The sequence below is a fragment of the Lygodium microphyllum genome, chromosome 3 (assembly GCF_053477565.2).
Source record: "Lygodium microphyllum isolate KBCC chromosome 3, Lygodium_microphyllum_v1.1.10, whole genome shotgun sequence".
In the NCBI taxonomy this organism is placed as follows: Eukaryota; Viridiplantae; Streptophyta; class Polypodiopsida; order Schizaeales; family Lygodiaceae; genus Lygodium; species Lygodium microphyllum.
In genome coordinates, this window is record NC_141137.1 from 19,476,679 (window position 1) to 19,497,180 (window position 20,502).

At 40.5% G+C, this 20,502-nt stretch overlaps 1 protein-coding gene across 5 annotated transcripts; it reads right to left on the reverse strand.

Moving 5' to 3' along the window:
- Positions 1-3,426: 3,426 nt before the first annotated feature.
- Positions 3,427-7,602, reverse strand: LOC148038118 (pentatricopeptide repeat-containing protein At3g57430, chloroplastic-like). 5 transcript variants are annotated; one of them, XM_087669159.1, is made up of 4 exons: positions 7,137-7,602; positions 6,931-7,054; positions 6,423-6,844; positions 3,427-6,194 (listed from the first exon to the last, which is right to left on the reverse strand). In XM_087669159.1, exons 1-4 carry the CDS (start codon positions 7,186-7,188, stop codon positions 4,084-4,086), a joined length of 2,709 nt encoding a protein of 902 aa, XP_087525285.1. In that variant the 5' UTR covers positions 7,189-7,602; the 3' UTR covers positions 3,427-4,083. The 5 variants fall into 5 exon arrangements, with proteins under 5 accessions (XP_087525285.1, XP_087525280.1, XP_087525283.1 ...); XM_087669154.1 differs by having other exon boundaries at positions 3,427-5,639; positions 5,826-6,844; positions 7,137-7,601; XM_087669157.1 differs by having other exon boundaries at positions 3,427-6,844; positions 6,931-7,044.
- Positions 7,603-20,502: the final 12,900 nt, after the last annotated feature.

The following is a 20,502-nucleotide window of genomic DNA, read 5'->3' on the forward strand; positions in this document are numbered from 1 at the left end:
TTAGACACTATTCCCAAGTAGTACCATATGGATCCCATGGAATGCACAGACGTAATTGATTACGCAATTTCCAAGTCTACTCGCAACAATGAAGCACAATGGCTTCAATCCACAAAGATCAACCTAAGTTTTTTATGGCTCCCTAGTCTGTATAAGAAACCTAAAGCAACAATGAAGCATAATGGCTTCAATCCACGAAGATCAACCTAAGGCTTTTATGGCTCCTTAGTCTCTATAAGAAACCTAGTGCATGGTCAAGAAGGGTCATTTTTCAACCAATCAAGATCAAGAGCAAACTAATGCACACTTGGTTTAAAGAGAGTGAGAGACAAGCTTCCATAGTGGAATATCACTCCGACCTCCTAAAACAGTGCTAGTCAAGTTCTAAGACTCAACCCTAGACAATCAAGTGATTGGTCCTATTCCTAATGCTTCATTGAGAAAGCCACCTAACCAATTGAGTCCACCTCGCCATAGAGTGTTCCCATCAAGGGAGATGTTCACATGCTTTTCTTGCATGCACTAAAACCATACTTAGTTATCTAAGTTCTACCACATTGTGAGGACATATACAAACAACTTCCTTGATGAATCAGTTACACTTGTTCCTTCATATAATCAATTTCTTTTATTTCAAGCATACATACCTTTTCCAAGGTACACCACCTCATCAGTAAATGTGTGTCTTCTCCAAGGCACATCACCTTATCAACATCACCAATCCCCTCATCTAGAATTCCAGGTCTCCCATGTGTACATCAAGCTTGCAAGGATCTTCTTCTCCATCCTAGGTCAATGATAGGGATTATGATGAAAGCCCCACTATCCCTATCCCACTATGGGAGTGAAACTTCCCCTATGGATGACCTCTTGTACTAGGTGAGCATTAGTTAGGACACTTGACCAAAAGTGGCTCCTGAGATGAGGGAGCTTCAACAAGGACTTTGGGGAAGATCTCTCGCTCACCACATTTGAAAGAGCAAAAGTCGAATCAAGATATTACATAAATCACAACCAAGGCAAATAGCCCACTCATCTAGAAAAATATTCCCTTGAAAGAAAAATCCAAAATAACTCTTCAAAACATTTCTTAACATTCCATGGTCAACAATCCATTCCAAATCCCACAAAGGAGATATTGCATCATAATCATGTTCTAAGGAATGCATTCATTCAAGGAACTCACATTTCAATTCTTGAGTGTCAAGCTCAATTATCATCCCAAAGTTTCCTTTTTATACTAACATTTGTGTATGGAGTTTCAAAGCCCTTCTTCTTGTCCTTGGAGTCTTTGGGTCTCTTCAAGGTCTCTTAGCCCACTTCTAGAGTGGCTAACAACACTTCCTTATTTGGGTTTATTTTCTTGGGCTCAAGGTTAAGTCTTGCCTCAATTTTTGTTTATGATTTCTATCCCATCGTGGGACCCTAGAGTTTTATAATACGACCTTAATTATACTAACAAAGAGGTTGCCTTTTTGTAACTAGCCTTTAGGCTCATTAATCTTGAGAGGTCTCTAAGTTGGCTAGATTTGAAAGCTACTTGCTCAAGTAACTCAAATCTTTGGATAGCTACTTATATTTAAGTTTTACTTATTCCACACAATAACTTGGTTAACCTGTAGTTCTAGAAGAGTATGCTCAACTTATTTATCTTGGAAAATTTGACTACTCTTATACATCATTTGCATGAAACCAAGTATATGTTAGTTTTCTATGAGATTAAATGAGATACATCTCTTTGACACTTTCATGAAAACAAAGAAGAATGCATTAAAACAAGGAAGTATACATATTAGTTTTCTATGGGATTAATTGAGATGCATCTCTTTGTCATTTTCATGAAAACAAGGAAGAATGCATTAAAACAACCTATAGTTTGCTTAAGGAAGAGGGAGATTTTTCAATGTACTCCTCTAGTAAACTTATGATCAGTTAACAACTTGTCAAAAGCTTGCTTTGAGCTCGAAGGAAGCTACTTTTAGTGAATTTTTTAGATATTTAGGTTTAATAAGGAACTACACATGTTTTTATAAAAAAAGAGGTTTTCCAAAAGTGGAAATACCGCCCTTCCATGCTCACGCACAACATATGCACAAAAATTCCTACACATGGGACAAAACTCCAAATGACCACAATTTTTTTATCCAAAACTTGAAATTCAAATCCATTTGAAGTGTTGCAATCATAGCAACATGCTTTCATATTATATCACTTCTTGAGTACTTTACTAATTTTAAAGATTCCAAAATTTAATCTATATGTTTTGCACTATGAATTTCTACCAATGTCTTCAAAATCCATAAAACCAATGTCTTCAAGATCCACAAACGTAATTACTCTAGAACTTTGCTCATGTGCAACAAAACATGCATAATCCTTGATAGCTTTTAGTAAGATAATTGTTGTTGAGTGTTGCATAATGTCTAAGTAGCAAGATAGGTACATGATAGGTTTATCATTCATTTTGATGCTGGGAATCAAAAAACTTTGTAGGTCAAAACTTCAACCTACCACACACACGCACACACACATACACACACACACACACACACACACACACATGTATATATAAAAGCAAAACAATTAAGACCCATCCTAAATAAAATTTAACTATAAGGTGAAAATTTATTATTTACTAAGGTTTTGTCCATTCCACTTTATCTTGAAGAGAGATACTAAACATGTAGAAAAGTGCTTTACTTTGGTTTGTCCATTCCACTTTATCTTGAAGAGAGATACTAAACATGTAGAAAAGAGCTTTACTTTGTCATAGAGATATCAATACAACTTAATAAGAACTAATTACTAGGACACATCGCACAAAACAAATGATCCTAAACCAAACATCTTTTCTTCCCTATCACCTTGACACGATATATATTTGTAAGTGTGATGCAAAACATTTCAAATTAAAAAGGAGACATCCTACCTTTCTAATAAACTAATAAATGTGTGCACACCTACAAAACAATTTAAAAGTATGGGGTGGGTGTCGAGGGGATGAGGGGAATGGGTGGTGGTGGTTTTGTGGGGTGTACAAGAGAGAGTCCTTCGAGCTAAAAGTAACATCCAATACATGTATGGTTGGTCTCTTGTATTAGGACTCCAATAGGTGCAGAACCATATGTTAGACATAGAAAGGCCATGCCAAAGGCTGTACAAAAAGTCCAGATGCAGGGTTTTGAGAAAAGAGCATGAGCTAGGGTTAACCATGAGAGATTATTTGAAATACTATCCAACCATTCAACACTTGACCAAAGAGGCCTTAGAATCAATAGGTTATGGAGGCATATAGCATCTAAGTTAGCTAAAGAAGTCCTAATTGCAAAGCCCATATATAAATTTGTTTGAAATACCATCCAACCATCTAACACTCGACCAAAAAGGCGTTTTAAATGAATAGCTTACAATGGCATTCACACTGAGTTAACCAAAAAACTTCTGATTACATGTAAATCACAAAAATTAGTATTGCAACCAGGGAGGTTGGTGGAGAACTTCCCATAGTTTCCAGCTCTCTGTGTGGCGGTAGGTTTGAGATTGTTTGCTGACATAGGAAGCTTGAGCTTATGATAAACGTGCAACAACAAATTCAACACATTCAGGTCGTCCAAATACTGCCTGCAAACCAGAAATTACAAAACAGACTCACAATTTGCAAGAAAGTCACTGGCAATATGTCTGAGCAAGCTTTAACATTAGTCCTCACTGCTGGAAAAGGCAATCTTTTATCTCACAGGATGTGAATGTTGTGTCTTGCTTGATTACTGTAACTGTCTTTGTTATAGAAGTAAAACTCTAGTTGTCCAGTTGGCAACCGTCAGACCCAACCTTGCAAGTCTTTCTCCTTTCATATCTGAATGTTCTCTGTCTTGCTTGATTACTGTAACTGTCTTTGATATAAAGGTACCAACTCTAGTTGTCCAGTTGGCAACCATAGGACCCTTGCGACTCTCTCTCCTTTCATATGGTACAAGCTTCACATGTGCAATCATTATCTACACAAGCAAATAGTATACACAGGCAACCACTGTCGTGGTCGCTGAATCAAAAATACTTTTGAGTATGTTTGTTTGCCAATGGCTAAAAGTAGTCATTGCAAGAGCATGACCCCGCTTTAAAGTGGTGAACACGGTATGGATCAATCACAATGATCTCTCGCCCTTCAAGCTCTGAGATGGCCTTTGTGGCACTGTGGCAATCAATGCAAACCCTGAGATTCTTGGCCACCCTAATGGGTGTGCCTGGGGATGTGCTTATAAGCCCAAAGGCTATGGCCAGTTTTTCACAATGTCCACATAGATAGTCTTCCTTCTCTTCATCAGACATCTGTTTCAAAACAGCATGCAAATGAGGTAGTATACCTTTCTTCTTCATTTCAGCGCCCAAACTCCGAAGCTTTGTATAAACATCTGAAATTCGTGGATGGTTATTATCTCCTACTGCAAAGTCATGCACTGTGTCATCAACCTCAATAAAGGACCTGCCTGGCTTCTTCCATGCATGTGCAGTCTTTCTCTGTTCTTCAAGAGTCTCTGCCTCCTTTGGTAAGCCAGCCCCTGCATAAAGGTTAGACATCTGTATGTATCCAGATGCATAGGTTTTGTCAATGTCAGCTAAATGGTCAAAGCATCGCCTTCCAAGCTCCAATTCATTATGTACCCTACACTGTGTAAGCAAGGTTGTCCAGCCTGTCATATTGTGCTTATATGGAAGACTTTCAAGTAACTCTTCTGCCTGCTTCAAGCAGCCTTCACGGGCCAAAAGGTCAACCATGCAATTACAATGATCAACCGTAGGAGTAATGCCATACTCCTCCTTCATGGCCTTGAAATGATTGCAAGCTTCATCCACCAAACCCTTGTGACTGCATGCTGAGAGAAGAGACATAAATGTGGCATCATTTGGTCTCAATCCCTCTCTTTGCATGCCTTGAAAATAATGAAGGGCCATGTCATAATTGTTATGATGAGCATATCCTGCAACCATTGTACTCCAGCTCACCAGATCTCGTTGAGGCATTTTATTGAACATCTCTGTTGCATCTTCTAGGCTGCCACATTTTGCATACATGTCAATGATAGTGTTTCCAACAGATAAATCTAGCTCACATCTACTTTCTGAGGTTTTTAAATGGATCTGTTTCCCCAGTTTTAGGGCAGCCATACCAGCACAAGCTTTCAAAATTGTAATGAATGTGATTTTATCTGGCTTTATACCAAATTCTGATAGTTTATGATACAGTTGTATTGCTTCTCGACTGTGCCTATATTGAACATAAGCTGTAAGCATTGCATTCCATGTCACAATGTCACACTTTGGGGCTATGTCAAACACTTTTCTTGCGTCCTTCATACTTCCACATTTTGCATACATGTGGGTAAGGGTACTTGCAATAGTATCACAATCCTCATAGTTTGCTCTAATTAGAAAACTATGGATTTCTTTCCCCTGTTTAAAATCAGCCGTGTTAGAACATGCTTTCAAAATACTAAGAAGTGTTGCTTTATCTGGGACTAAGCCCTGCTCTTGCATCCGGAGTAACAATCTGAAAGCTTCCTGACTTCTGCCACACTTTGCATACCCTTCGATCATTACATTCCATCTCACAAGACTTGGCCTCGGTGCTTTTATAAAAACTGCCCATGCATCATCCAAGCATTCAGTTCTTGAATACATATCAATAAGAGTGTTAACAATAAACTCAGAGGCATCAAAACCAGCTTCAACTACATGAGCATAAAGCAACTTGCCCAAATCAACAGCTGTGACATTGGAACATGCTTTTAAACCACTGACAAAAATATGTGTATTGGGCTGAATACCTTCCTCTTGCATATGCTGAATGAGTCGAAGGGTCTCCTCTCCATGTTCATTCTGAGCAAAGCCTCCAATCATTGCACCCCATGTATAAATACTTAGCTTTCCAGGTAGAATCTCAAAGACCCTACAGGCCTCTGCAATAGAATTGCATTTAGAATACATATCAATAAGGCTGAAACCCACGAATTCATTGCCCTCTACACCTGCCTCAATGACGCAATGATGAATGAGCTTTCCTTGGTCAAGAGCTGCCATCTTTGAGCACGCTTTTAGAATGGTGGAAAAGGTCACATCATTGGGTCTCATACCGTCCTGATACATTCTTTGAAAAAGCTGCAGACCATCCAGACCCTGTCCACACTGCATACATCCTGCCATCATTGCAGTCCATGTCACTACACACCGCTGTGGCAGCTTGTCAAATACCCTGCAAGCATCATCCAAACTTCCACATATGGAATACAAGTCAATAAGGGTGTTTCCTAAGACTATGTCATATTCAAATCCATTTTCTACAATGTGGTGGTGGACTAGCCTCCCTTGTTCTAAGGCTGTAATACTAGCACAAGCTTTCAGGACAGTAACACAAACAAATTCACCTGGTGTGATGTTTGATTGTTGCATTTTGTGAAACAACTTGATGGCCTGCTCGTTTTGACCAAGCTTGTGATGAGCTGAAACAATGGCAATCCATGTAAACTCACTCGGATTAGGCAGCTGTTCAAATACTTCATTAGCCTCCAATAAACTTCCACATGAAGCAAACATGTTAATCAAATGGGTCCCTAAAAAGTCATCCAGCTCAAGTCCAGCTCTAATGATGCAGTGGTGCACTTTTCTGCCCCAGGCCAAATTTTTTATGTTGTTACATGCCTTTACAATCTCATAGCAGACACTAGTAGTTATACAAATCCCTTGCTGCTCTGAAAGATCCAGGGTATTAAGAGCTTCATTGATCCTTCCCTCCTGACAGAGCTTCTTGACAATCCCTAAGGACATAGGAGCAGCATTTTTTGAGACCCTGCATAAATGGAGTTTACATATCAGCTACTAACACAGAAGTTGACGTTAAACCTACAGAGGAGGCTCAGCAAGTGAAAGGCGTACCTGGAAAACCTTAAGGATGGACTCTGTTCTACTCCAAGTTTATGCAAATGTCCAGCTCTTGATCCATGTTCAGTATGTAGTTCCTCTCGCAAGAAAAGCCATGCTCCCCTCAAGCTGCGATTGACTATAAGGTCCAACAAATAAGCTGTCGAAATGTAAAATACTTTGAAGATATGTCAAAATTTGGTGCCAATCTACAACTATACCTTTTGCACTACATCGCTGCTCTTTAATAAGTGAGCACAGTTCGCCGATCATCCTTTGATGCCTAGACTACCAGAATGGTGCAGTATTACTCTTGTTTTAACCGGTCACCGAGAGCTACTTGATCAATCCATTGTATTGATATTGAATAAGCGAAGCTGAAGCCGCATTATTCCACAAGAGACGTGTGAGCATCAATAGCACAAACAATCAAGGTGGTGCTGGAAAAATTCTCCTCCTGCAAATATCACAGAAACCATCCCTGCCAGTAGTGTTCGTGTTTAACAGCTCGTTGGAAGAGCGCCTCGATGAATCTGCTCAAACAACCCTCCCTGTCAGTATTGCAGGTCATTCGAAGAACTCCTTGGTAATCCACGATATTGGTATTGAATGAACTGCAGGTGGACGATCATATTCATCGGAAGCCGTATAAGCTGCGGAGCATGTTATCCCCTCGAGTGCTGAGGGCCGTTACACACCAGTCTGCGGCCGCCCAAGCATACCTAATCCGGCCAATAAGAAGGCCGGATTTCGAAAAGTCTCAACTTCGTTTACACAACTGGCTGTTTTGGACTTTTGCGATGCACTGGGTGTTTTTGGGTTGCATAGTATGTATGTAAAGTGGCCTTCCCCACAACAAATGTAAAAATATACTGGTGCATTTCAAGCCCTTCGAGGCATACCATATGTTATTGGTGTAGTAGATGGTAGTCATATACCCATAATTGCCCCAAGGGAGAACCATGAAGATTATTTTAATAGGAAGGGCTTCCACTCTATTATTCTACAGATAAGCGTGGCTGCCAATTGTGTTGTTTGGGACTATGATGTTGGCTGGGCAGGTTCTATGCACGATTGGAATGTTTTTCAACGTTCAGAACTAGGAAAACGATGCACAAACAAAGCTCTGGGACAATACTGTCTACTAGGCGATTGTGCTTATCCTGCACGCTTTTGGATTCTTCCTCCTTTCAAGGGTAGTAAGGATGGGCTATCTCTGGAACATTATTATTGGAATTACATACAATCAAGTACTCATATGCCAGTTGAAAGGGCATTTGGCATCCTTAAAGCGTGATTTCGTATATTGTTAAAGAGATGTGACATGCTTTTACAAAATGTCCCAAAGATGGTGGCAGCATGCATTGTTCTACATAATATATGCATTGTGCATGGAGATGGTTTTGATGATGCATGGATACATGAAGCGACAGCAGAACTTGATAGAGAAAGTAATGCGGCTCATCAAGGCATGGACCAGCAAAATAGTTTGAGGAATGGATTAGCGGAGGTTGCTATGCTAACTAACACAGGTATCACACAAGCAATACAAAGAGCTCAAGCAGCAGAGCCAACACAAGAGGCAATCCATCTTGGGGGGGCATCTCGAAGAGATAACATTGCTCGAGCCATGTATCAAGAGAGGGAGAGCGCAAATGTGAGAACAATATTTGGTGATTCTGACTCTGCGGAGGAGATGGACGACGAAGACAATGGTGAGTAAACACAATCACATCCAAGTAAGTAATTTTCAGCCATCCTTGCATGTTTTTTTTAAGTTTTCTGTCATCCTTGCATCTGCAGCTCAAGTGGAAAGGTGGAAAGAGGGGTGGTGTGCTAAAAAAATTTCCCTCTTTCCACCTTTCCGCAGAGAGCTCGGTAGAGCCATGCCTCAACAACATGGCGAAGGGGTTCAACTCCCCTGCTCTCTTGGAAGCGAGTGAGCTTCCAAAAACATGAATAGTAGTCACCATAGAAACAAATATATTGGCGCAGAAAGCAACGACGCAATAAGGTCATAATCTTGGAGTTCTTTGGTAGGAAAAACCTCAGATTCATGTTTTCAGTTTTTTTGGTGACTTTTTTTAAAGGTTTATTAGTCGATTTAAAGTGTTTAATCAAGCATTCTAAAAATAATTATTATGAGAATGATGATCAACATTCGTAGCGCCCCTTCATTCTCACATATAATTCAAGAAGTGTCCGCTGGTAGGTGGTGGCCGGTGTGTAAACTATTGTGGACGGAAGATGGACGGACACTTATTGATAACGAAAAGTGTCCACTGCCCAGTGTGTAAGCAGGTGGCGGACAGGTGACCGCCCAAGTCAAATTTTCCTGTGCCCACAAACTGGGCACAGATTGGGTGGGCAATGGCGGTGTGTAACCACCCTTACACACTGGGGGCGCCCGGCACGTCGCCTTCTCTCTGTCTTCAATGCTCCCCCCGTCCCCTTTCTGCGTTCCGCAGGGCGGGGGAGCTCCCCCATCCTGTTCCGTCCTCGCCTCTCTTGACGATTGTGATTGGCCGCTCCTCTGTTGGTCTGTGGTGGGCTCCAGGACAAAGAGAGGGCTTCCCGTTGCTCTGGTTTCCGTTGCTGCAGCCCGTTTGGCTCCACCTTCTATGATGATCTCTCTGGCCGCCATGCTCATCAGAGCTCTCTGTTTTCTGCCCACATGAGTGGGCTCCAGGTAGGTGCACCCTGTGGCCGTTGACACACAGGGAGCCGTTGATACACAGGAGCTTCCTTGTGTTGCCCGTTTCACCACATGCATAAATGTACACATCGTGAAAGTTCATCTCTCTGTGTTTTTCTGGATTCATCATCCCTCTCTTCGCATGAAAATGTACACATCGTGAAGGTGGGAAGGCATATTTCATGATGATGCATCCAGCCAGGTCTCTCTCTCTTGCAGAAACCAGTTCAGGGTTTAATCATGGCCAATTGCTTGCATGTAATTTAACCAATTCAAGGTTTAATCATGGCCAATTTCTTGCATGTAATTTGTAGGCTTCACAGGTGATTCGCAAGCTTCAACCAAGGGTTTTATCATATCTCTAGCTCGGAGGCAGAGGTCTTTATCAGATCAGAACTTCACAGCATTCACAAGTATGCACTCTTTCTCTCTCTCTCTCTCTCTCTCTCTCTCTCTTTGATTGCCCTGGTAATGTTTTCACAGGTGATTCTATTGACCTTGACTGTCCAGTTTGCAGCATTAACTTTAGGTGTGGTTTCTTCTCCAAAAAGGAAGAAGATATCATGCATTTGTTTTGGGAATGTACCCATTTTAGAATGACATTAGAAGAAGTTTGAGAAAGTCATGTTTACATTAAGGTTTCACAATTTATTACTTGTAAGTAGGCAATTTCGGGGGGGGGGGAGAGAGCTCATAATAGAGAAAGCATTGTACTTGTAGGCTATGATAAGAGCATTAGTTATAAGGAGGGTATGATATAAAAAAAATAAAACAAGGCACAAGGAATCTGTAGATTGTGTAAGTCGGATGTTGAAAATGCCTTTGACCCTTGTCTTTTTAGAAGTGATATCCATTTAGTCTATAAGATAGCACTTAGGGCTTTTGAGAAAATATGAACTACCTTGAAGGCTGAAGACATCTTTACACACATAATGTTTTGTAACACTCGAGAAGTAGAACTTAAGATTTGAACTTACATACCTTCAGCACTCAACCCATACTCAAACCACTAGGCTATAACCCCATTGGCTCTCTTGTCCTTGAGAACCACCAATCCCATTTACAATCAATCCTTTCTTAGCAGTATTTCATCGTTGCGATGAATCCTTTCTTAGTTCCGCTATATATGTTTGGCATCTATCACAGGTTGACAATGGCTAAAACTTCTTGTCTATACATACATCCCATCATTTTGTTTGAATCAATGTATATATATAACATTTCCTTTTCTTTATTGTTCTTTAACCATATTGTTTGATATATGTTCATCATTGCAATGGATCCTTTCTTAGTTCCGCTATATATGTTTGGCATCTATTACAGGTTGACAATGGCTAAAACTTCTTGTCTATACATACATCCCATCATTTTGTTTGAATCAATGTATATGTATAACATTTCCTTTTCTTTATTGTTCTTTAACCATATTGTTTTCTAATTGTAAGATAAATTGCAATGTAATTGGAGTTATCCTATAGTTGTCACCTCACAATCAATTATTGAAATGAAAATTAAAAAAATGGAGTGCATTATGTAAAGAACAATAAACTTGTTTGTCCATTCACATAGTGTAAATGATGAATCAATTTTCATGCGTAAGGTGGACGATTGGAATGGATTCTCAAGAGAGCACTCCCATGGAGGAGTATCACCAATTCGTGTCTCAAATGAGCCAAGATGCAATATCCAATAATGACTTCATGTACTTTTCGAGCCAAAGTGTGGGTGTTCCAAACCACATGCCAAGCCACACTGCCATTGGCAATATCCCTGTAAATGTGTTTCCAAACCGCCCTCCTTTGATCAATCCCCGTCCTCCTCAATTCGTACCTTTCCAACGACCAAGACAATTAGGTATAGAGAGACCCACAACAGTACACAATAATGTAATTCTTCGTCTAGTTGCACATAGTCCTCAACATAGTCTCTCAGCACCACGATAACAAGAACCACAAGCAATAAGTTCTTGTGATGCCAACCAAGACTCATGTGAAGAGGTTGACTTGGTTCAGGCTCAAGAACCAATGGTTCCATCTTCCAAGAATGCCACCAAACAACGTCCACGACAAACATCATCAGAGTCTGATGCTGCTAAACCTTCTAAACCAAAGAGGGCGCGGAAAGGAAAGAATCAGAATGACGGTCTTGAGACACAAGATCATACAATAGCCACAAAAAAACCGTTTGCACAATGGAAGGATGCATGGACAGTACAACTCATTCATATCCGAGGATCCATGAGTGTGGAGTTCTCAAAGCTACCGAAGCAAGGAGTGGATATATGGTCCAAGGTTGCCACCCAGCTAGCATCGCTATTTTCAAAGTTTGACAAAGATGGTGAGGCATGCAGAAAACGTTGGGGACGCGTTTATGAGTCATACAGAAAGGATAAGGCCCACAATGCCATATCAGGCAATGATCGCAGAATCATTTGTTAGTGGTATGATATTGTGGATGAATATATGTGGAATCGTGCCAATGTTGTTAGCGATGCACATGCCTTGTCTGTTGGTGGGTTGTCTTCGTCAGAAGACAACAATACATCAGTCTCCAATGATCAGGGTGACCACACCCAAGAAGACATTGGCTCCAATGAGCCTTCGAAGATCGTGCATGATCAAACAACCAACCAAGGAGCATGCAATAAAAAGGGTAGAAAGATAGAGGAATCTCTCAGTGACATGGCTAGCACCGCCCGATCAATGTTAGCCAACCAAAAATCAAACCTAGAGGAAAAAAAAACATGAGCGCAAGCTCATTATCATGGATACACTTGCCTCCTCGGTATCTGGTCTATTAGATGCAATCAAAAGTCTTAAAAAGGAATGATGAATTCAACTGTAGATAAATTTGGAACTTTTTAAAAAACAAGTTTTTTATTCTACCTTTACATCTCTCTTCAAGTGTCTCATAAGGTTTCGTCTAATCTTTTGACAGGTGAATGGACGATGAAAGTCTTTTGATAATGTGTGTCATCGGTGTTGTAGTCGCTGTCATAGCAATGTTTCAACTTTTGTTGAGTGATTTGGATGACGGGGACGATGACAACATGCTATTGCATACTTTGATGGAGTGCATGGCTCGAGGTTACGTTGCACGTTGAGCCAAGATAGGTCAGCGAAGGCACGATCGACGGTCATGTTGGGCCTATCCAAGACCACAAACTTTTATGGAGCAGGGGCTTATGGGGAGTTATACAAACCGAATGTTTAAAAGCAGGTTACGAGTATGTCTCGTCGCGAAATTAGCACCACAAATGCGACGCAAGAATACGAACTATAGAAGGGCAGTACTTGTGGAGAAGCGGGTCTGTGTGGCTCTGCATCGCTTGGCAAGCGGCTCAAGTTTGGGACTAATAGCCGATTTGTACGGAGTCTCAACTTTGTTTACACAACTGACTGTTTTGGACTTTTGGGATGCACTGGGTGCTTCTGGGTTGCATTGTATGTATGTAAAGTGGCCTTCCCCACAACAAATGCAAAAATATGCTGGTGCATTTCAAGCCCTTCGAGGCATACCGTATGTTATTGGTGCAGTAGATGGCAGTCATATACCCATAATTGCCCCAAGGGAGAACCATGAAGATTATTTTAATAGGAAGGGCTTCCACTCTATTATTCTACAGATAAGCGTGGCTGCCAATTGTGTTGTTTGGGACTATGACGTTGGCTAGGCAGGTTCTATGCACGATTGGAATGTTTTTCAACATTCAGACCTAGGAAAACGATGCACAAACAAAGCTCTGGGACAATACTGTCTACTAGGCGATTGTGCTTATCCTGCACGCTTTTGGATGCTTCCTCCTTTCAAGGGTAGTAAGGATGGGCTATCTCCGGAACGTTATTATTGGAATTACATACAATCAAGTACTCGTATGCCAGTTGAAAGGGCATTTGGCATCCTTAAAGTGCGATTTCGTATATTGTTAAAGAGATGTGACATGATTTTACAAAATGTCCCAAAGATGGTGGTAGCATGCATTGTTCTACATAATATATGCATTGTGCATGGAGATGGTTTTGATGATGCATGGATACATGAAGCGACAGCAGAACTTGATAGAGAAAGTAATGCGGCTCATCAAGACATGGACCAGCAAAATAGTTTGAGGAATGGATTAGCAGAGGTTGCTATGCTAACTAACACACTACCACACAAGCAATACAAAGAGCTCAAGCAGCGGAGCCAACACAAGAGGCAATCCATCTTGGGGGGGCATCTCGAAGAGATAACATTGCTCGAGCCATGTATCAAGAGAGGGAGAGCGCAAATGTGAGAACAATATTTGGTGATTCTGACTCTGCGGAGGAGATGGACGACGAAGACAATGGTGAGTAAACACAATCACATCCAAGTAAGTAATTTTCAGCCCATACTGTTAAGCACAATCACATCCAAGTAAGTAATTTTCAGCCATCCTTGCATGTTTTTTTTAAGTTTTCAGTCATCCTTGCATCTGCAACGTAGGTGGAAAGGTGGAAAGAGGGGTGGTGTGCTAAAAAAATTTCCCTCTTTCCACCTTTCCGCAGAGAGCTCGGTAGAGCCATGCCTCAACAACATGGCGAAGGGGTTCAACTCCCCTGCTCTCTTGGAAGTGAGTGAGCTTCCAAAAGCATGAATAGTAGTCACCATAGAAACAAATATATTGGCGCAGAAAGCAACGACGCAATAAGGTCATAATCTTGGAGTTCTTTGGTAGGAAAAACTTCAGATTCATGCTTTTAGTTTTATTGGTGACTTTTTTTAAAGGTTTATTAGTCGATTTAAAGTGTTTAATCAAGTATTCTAAAAATAATTATTATGAGAATGATGATCAACATCCGTGGCGTCCCTTCATTCACATGCGATTCAGGAAGTGTCCGGTGGTAGGTGGTGGCCGGTGTGTAAACTATTGTGGACGGAAGATGGACGGACACTTATTGATAACGAAAAGTGTCCACTGCCCAGTGTGTAAGCAGGTGGCGGACAAGTGACCGCCCAAGTCAACTTTTCCTGTGCCCACAAACTGGACACAGATTGGGCGGGCAATGGCGGTGCGTAACCACCGTGAGAACGTCGGAACCTGCATATAACAACGCTCTTTCAGCCTTTGTTAACAGAATCAAAGATGTCCATTTTTTTTTTAAAATGCAAAATATATATTATCAAAAGGTAAAGATAATTACAGCACCCCAAGGATGCAACGTGGCCTCTTAGGCCATAGAACTCAACTTCTTATGAAAGAGTCTTAAAGTCCAATGTTTGGATTTCAAGGATTAGAGAACAGCTAATATCTCAGACTCATGAGCTAACAGAGAGTCAGGGTTAACCCTATCCTAGGGTCTAAACATTTAACCCTATCCTGGGTCTAAACATAACAGAGTTCTTTCTATACCACTACAACCGTCGAGACCAAGCTGATCAGTTTCCAGGAGCTTTTGTCCAGCCCCCCTCGGTCTACAAAAAAAAAGTTGACATACTAAATGTGCCTACTAGATTTGCCCCTTTTAACCACCTTTTGACCTTCCTCCAAATCGGAGATACAAAAAGACAATCCCAAAACAAATGCTTTTCCGACTTTGGAGATCTAGCACAGAATGAACACAAAGGAGAAACATTCATCCTTGTGGCGAGATGTGCCCGCAAGGGAAGTTTCTTCAAAGCAAGCCGCCACCTAAAAGAATTTAGTCTGAAGGAAGGGTAGCACCCCAAATTCTTTTCATCCTCCTCTTCCACCCATGTACCTGGGTCATAGGATATTGAGTCCTCCGCTTAACTTGTAAATTCATGGGAATAGCTAGAGATGATGCTCTCAGATCTCGTGCAGATTTGCAGTGGATAATGCGCTTTCCAGATGGGTTGCGAAGGTCTTTTAGGATAGAATCATCCTTCCCTACTATGGAGGTAGGCCAACCTTCTTTGACTTGACTCAAAACAGCAGCAAGCTAGTCTCTCTCTCTGGTATTCAACTTGTAGATGTCAGCTAGCCTATCCAGCTGATGCCACTAACCGTCTTGCTCACACCAGACATCCTTCCAAACAGCCAGCCCTTTATCATGCAACCTCTTGGCCAATTTAGAGTCCCTATGGATAGGTGCTTGAGGGGGGTCGTAAGCATGCGGGAAAGCCAAATGCTCCTGTAAAGGGCAAAGTCACCCTACATGTAACCTCTTGATTCCCATTCAACTCTGGAAAGTACCTTCTGCCACATGGCAATCAAAGCTTGGGCAACATCAAAATGCGATATTCTGACCTTTAAATGAGGACAAGATAAGACATATTGCCAATAGATTTTTGTCCACTGTGTCCCTTTGAGGCTAGCTGTTGTGATCCAGTGACGGATAATTATAGCCCAAGGCTGATTGCTTTCTAGCCTTTTTAGCAATGCAAAGCATAAGGACAAGGACTTGGTTTCCAGGCTCTCAATCCCGACTCCACCATTTTTCCTATCCTCCATGAGGTCGTGCCAACTGATGTGTGCTTGTGATAGGACCAAAAGCTCAGCAACTTCTCCACTTTGCCCAGGATGTCGAGCATAAGCAGTAGCCGATGTCAAATGCTCCTGGTTCCTACTTAAAAATAGTTAGGCGTGCATCCAGTTGCAATGATCTTCTTCTATGATAACAATGACATTTGTATGTAGCCTACGCATTACTCAAGGTTCAAAAGTGGAACAATGTTGAACAAGTTTTACCCCCCGCCCCCCCCCCCTTAAAAAAATGGTGGAAAATACAACTTAGTTGTGGAACTGTCCCCCAAAATCCCCCTCCAATTTCAGAAAGTTTGAAAGTTCCAACTATACCTCCCAAAAACTTTTCACAAGTGTGAAGTTCAAACCCTTGCGAATGTTAACTTTTGATTATTATAATTGATTTAGAGGCACAACACGCACAAGTCAAGTGACTTGTTGTGAGTCAACTCTATTGAATAATAACTCACGAGGCCAAAGAACTTGAGTCGATTTAACTTCACCCCCCATCAAAAGATGGAACTCCTTGAAGTGAATGGAGTATCCTACAAAATGGTGGGTACTCTATTAACCCAAAGTAGTGACAATGTTTTCATTCTCTACCCTCATGCATATCTTCTCTCTCCTCCTCTAATGTATACACTGACCTGGGATAATCATGTTTGTTAGGGGTTAAAAGCTGCATGTGACTAGCCACCTACATTTACTTGTATACAATACACACACACCAATCTCTCTCTTCTTATTTAAACCTCCACAGCTCTTACTCTCTTCGTGCTTTCGCTTGTGCTTCCACTCCACCTTTCAATTGGTATTAGAGCGGGCATTTAAGGAGCTTCTTCATTTACTTGCTTCAACCCAAGAAGAAGAACATCACTTCAAGCTTTCATGACTGTCCACCCTTCATCCATCCGAGGTATGCATTGAGTCAACTTGCTCCAGAACTTTAAAACTTATTTCAGGGCTTTGAAGGGATCCATTAAGCATTGCTTGATGGTGTTTGAGTTTAGAAGCATCAGGAAAGGGCACAAGAGCAACCAATGCATTTCGCATTGATTTTTCAACCCCTGTACCTACTTCTATTGCTCCTATTTCAGCCATTCCTTGCTCATGGCAACTGGCACACTCCTTGGCAATCATTTCAGCATTATTTTGGCTTGCTCTTGAGCACTCTTTGAAGAGTTCTTGATGAGTAATATATTCACAATTTGGTACAAACCTACTGTATACCATGTAATAAGCAAAGAGTGAGTTCCATAATGCTCATGTACTGCTTTGATGATGCTATCTTGGTCCCCAAACATTATGGGGATACTTTGAGATGCTATTTGGTTTGGATAGAGCTCATTTAGCTCTGTTTGAAGGGCTTATTGCTGTAATAACAGTTTGGATAGCAAGCATACAATAGTGAAGCTATATACTTTGAATGCCTGCACGTGCATCAGGTATTCTTCATGCTTATATGGATGCTTGGTATTAATGTATGTACCCAAATACGCTTATAATGCACTTTGAGCTTTGTAGTTGAGCTCCATTGGATGTATTTGGGCTTTGGGCATTTGCTTCAATGACTATTCACTTGCGGGTTGAAGATATATTGGATGTATATACTATCAATTATATTTATGATGTACTTGGGATTTCCAGATGCTACGACACTTATGCCTTGATCTTTGCTTGCTCACTTTACATTTTGCATTTTCTTCCAATGAGAGGCACTTATATTTACTTGGCAAAGTCTGGTTCTTAGAGACAATGGAATCTCTTGCTCATGTACATGCTTAGTTGATCTATACGCACATTGTTCTTGTTGATATTAACTCTTGTGAACTAATTTTCTTTTGAGCATTTGGATACCTTGTACCTATCATTGTCAGTGGTGGATGCTTGACATGCATTGGGTATATTTGTCTATGTATCTGACACTCATTATGCTTTGACCGTTATTAGTACTTGGTTGTTACATTGCTAGTTGCATTCTATATATCTGGGATTGTTACACAAATATTCCTAGTAGTGGGAGCTTATTTTGTTAGTCATTTACCTATTAGTATAGTTTCATTCATTTGCTATAGTTTTATGAATAGCAATGTTGAATACTCTTTCTAACTAATTTCTTTGAGTGTAGGTGCCTTGTTTGAGTACTTTGTTGCCCATTGTTTATGGACAAGTATACCCTTTTTTGTTCCCACCATCTTGCTTGCCCTTTTGGCTTAGTTTTGGGGTTGTTTTTTTTGTAATTATAGCAACCCATACTTTTATAGCTTGCAATCATTTGTAGTCATAATTGTAGGTACTTCTAATGCACCAACTGATACTATTATTTTTAACATTGAAAGGCTTAATAGTAATAACTTCCAATATTGGAAGACACAAATATGGTAGCTATTGGTGCAAAAACAGTAAATTAGGCTATTTAAGACCAAAGGCATAAAGCCAAAAGGTTGGGATAGAGATGATTTAGATGAGCTTGATGAGTTATGCAAGTTCACTATCATATTGACTTTGGCTAAGCAAGTGTATTTCAATGTTATCTCTACTGTTGGTGGGACATATGATTTATGGAAGAATATATGTTATCTTTATTATAAGTAGAGTTATGCATCTCGGTTGTATTGGTTGAAGAAGCTAATGGACCTTCACATGAAGGAGGGCACCCCTATATCTATTCATTTGAATGGGTTTCACTCTATTTTCAGCCAACTTATCTCGCAAGACATCAAGTTTGAGGATAACATAAAGTCTTTGTTCTTACTTATCACAATACCAGAATCATGGGATACATTTGGCACTACTATGACTACTAATCCTCTTGAGGATGGTTTTAATGTAGTGATATTGAGAGTGCTTCATTTACAGATGAGGTAAATAGGAAGAGTATTGATGTGACATGCACTTCTCATGCACTTACTATTAGAGGTAGAAATGGTGGACATGGTAATAATAACCGTGGTAGAGACTCACAACCCAATAGAGGCAAGTCTTAGTCTCATGGGCAATATTATGGTAAGTCCCGTATAGCCGTAAGTCTTCTTTGACATGTCATTATTGCGGATAGTAGGGTCACATTAGGCCATAGTGCCATAAAATGTGCGATGATAGGTGCAATGAGAAATGCAAGTGAAAAGTGTAGGAAAATGCAAAGTTCGTTGAGATTGTGCTAAAGTCCAATGTGAAGATAGAGGAGATAAATGCATTGGAGTACAATTTTAATGATTACATTCTTGTTACTTCATCTCTTGATGCTACTTAATTGATCAGGCTCACAAAAGAGGTGAACAAAATGAGGTGATGTAGGATCAAAGAGCTAGTTTTGTTAGATTGGGAGATGACATTGCATTGGATATCATTGGCATGGGTGATGTCACACTACACTTTCATACTGGCGCTCCTTTTTTCTTTCATGATGTATGTCACGTTCTATCTTTGATCCAAAGCTTATTTCAGCTGGACAACTAGATGATGACACAATACCATGTATCATTTGGTGATTCTTTATGGAAGATTATCCATGGCAATCTTGTTTTTGCTAGAGATATCAAGGTTGGTAGCCTCTACCCTTTGCCTATTTCTAGACCTATTGACCATGTTTTGGCTATAACCAATATTTCACATGTATCTTTATGGCATTGTTGCCTTGGGCACATGTCTTTGAAAGGAATGAAAATATTGACCCATTTGCAGTATCGTCCACACTTGGATTACTCTTTTCTTAATTCATGTGATCATTATTTGTATGGCAAGTAGACTCATAACTTGCATAGGAAGCCTAGTTCTACATATATGGGTGAGCAAATATCGAATGCTTTATCTACATTTCAGCATCCTTTCGCCATGATTGAGAACCAATCTTGGTATAGACTGAAATGCCTACGATCTGATAATGGGGGTAAATATGTCTCTTTGGCTTTTGAGCAGCTATGTGATGAGAGGGGTATTAAACCTCCCTCATATGCACATTTATGTCTTTCGATGTGAGGCTTTCTACTATATTCATAAAGACAAGCGTAATAAGTTGGATTCAAAGTCCATCAAATGCATCTTACTTGGATATGGGGATGCATGTGAGATGGGCTGTCATATTTGGGATCCACAGGCTCAGAAGGTTATCTACAACCATGATATTATTTTCCATGAGAAAAATATGCATATGAGCTGAGAGCATGTAATTGAGGTATGCATGGTGATCTTTCAGGAGGAGCCTCTTGTCACCATACAACCAACCCCAATGAGACAGCCTACTATAGTTGTTGATGATGTAGTGGCCCAAGATCTACCTATTATGCAGGATCATGATGTTGGACAAAGAGGATAGGTCGTATAGGCCCCATAGCCAGTTTTGATGTGTTCTACTAGAGCTTCACATCCTCCTTATTATTATGAGTTCTCTATGGATTATGTCATGGTGACAAACGCTGCAAAGCCACTTACTTATGAGAAAGCC

Bases quoted from the DNA above. Each gene is read 5' to 3' on its own strand.
- LOC148038118 (XM_087669152.1), bottom strand. From the start codon at position 7,188: ATGATCGGCGAACTGTGCTCACTTATTAAAGAGCAGCGATGTAGTGCA. The intron at 7,055-7,136 runs GTATAGTTGTAG...TGGACCTTATAG, and splicing joins GCAGCGATGTAGTGCAAAAG to TCAATCGCAGCTTGAGGGGA. The intron at 6,845-6,930 runs GTACGCCTTTCA...CCATTTATGCAG, and splicing joins CCATCCTTAAGGTTTTCCAG to GGTCTCAAAAAATGCTGCTC.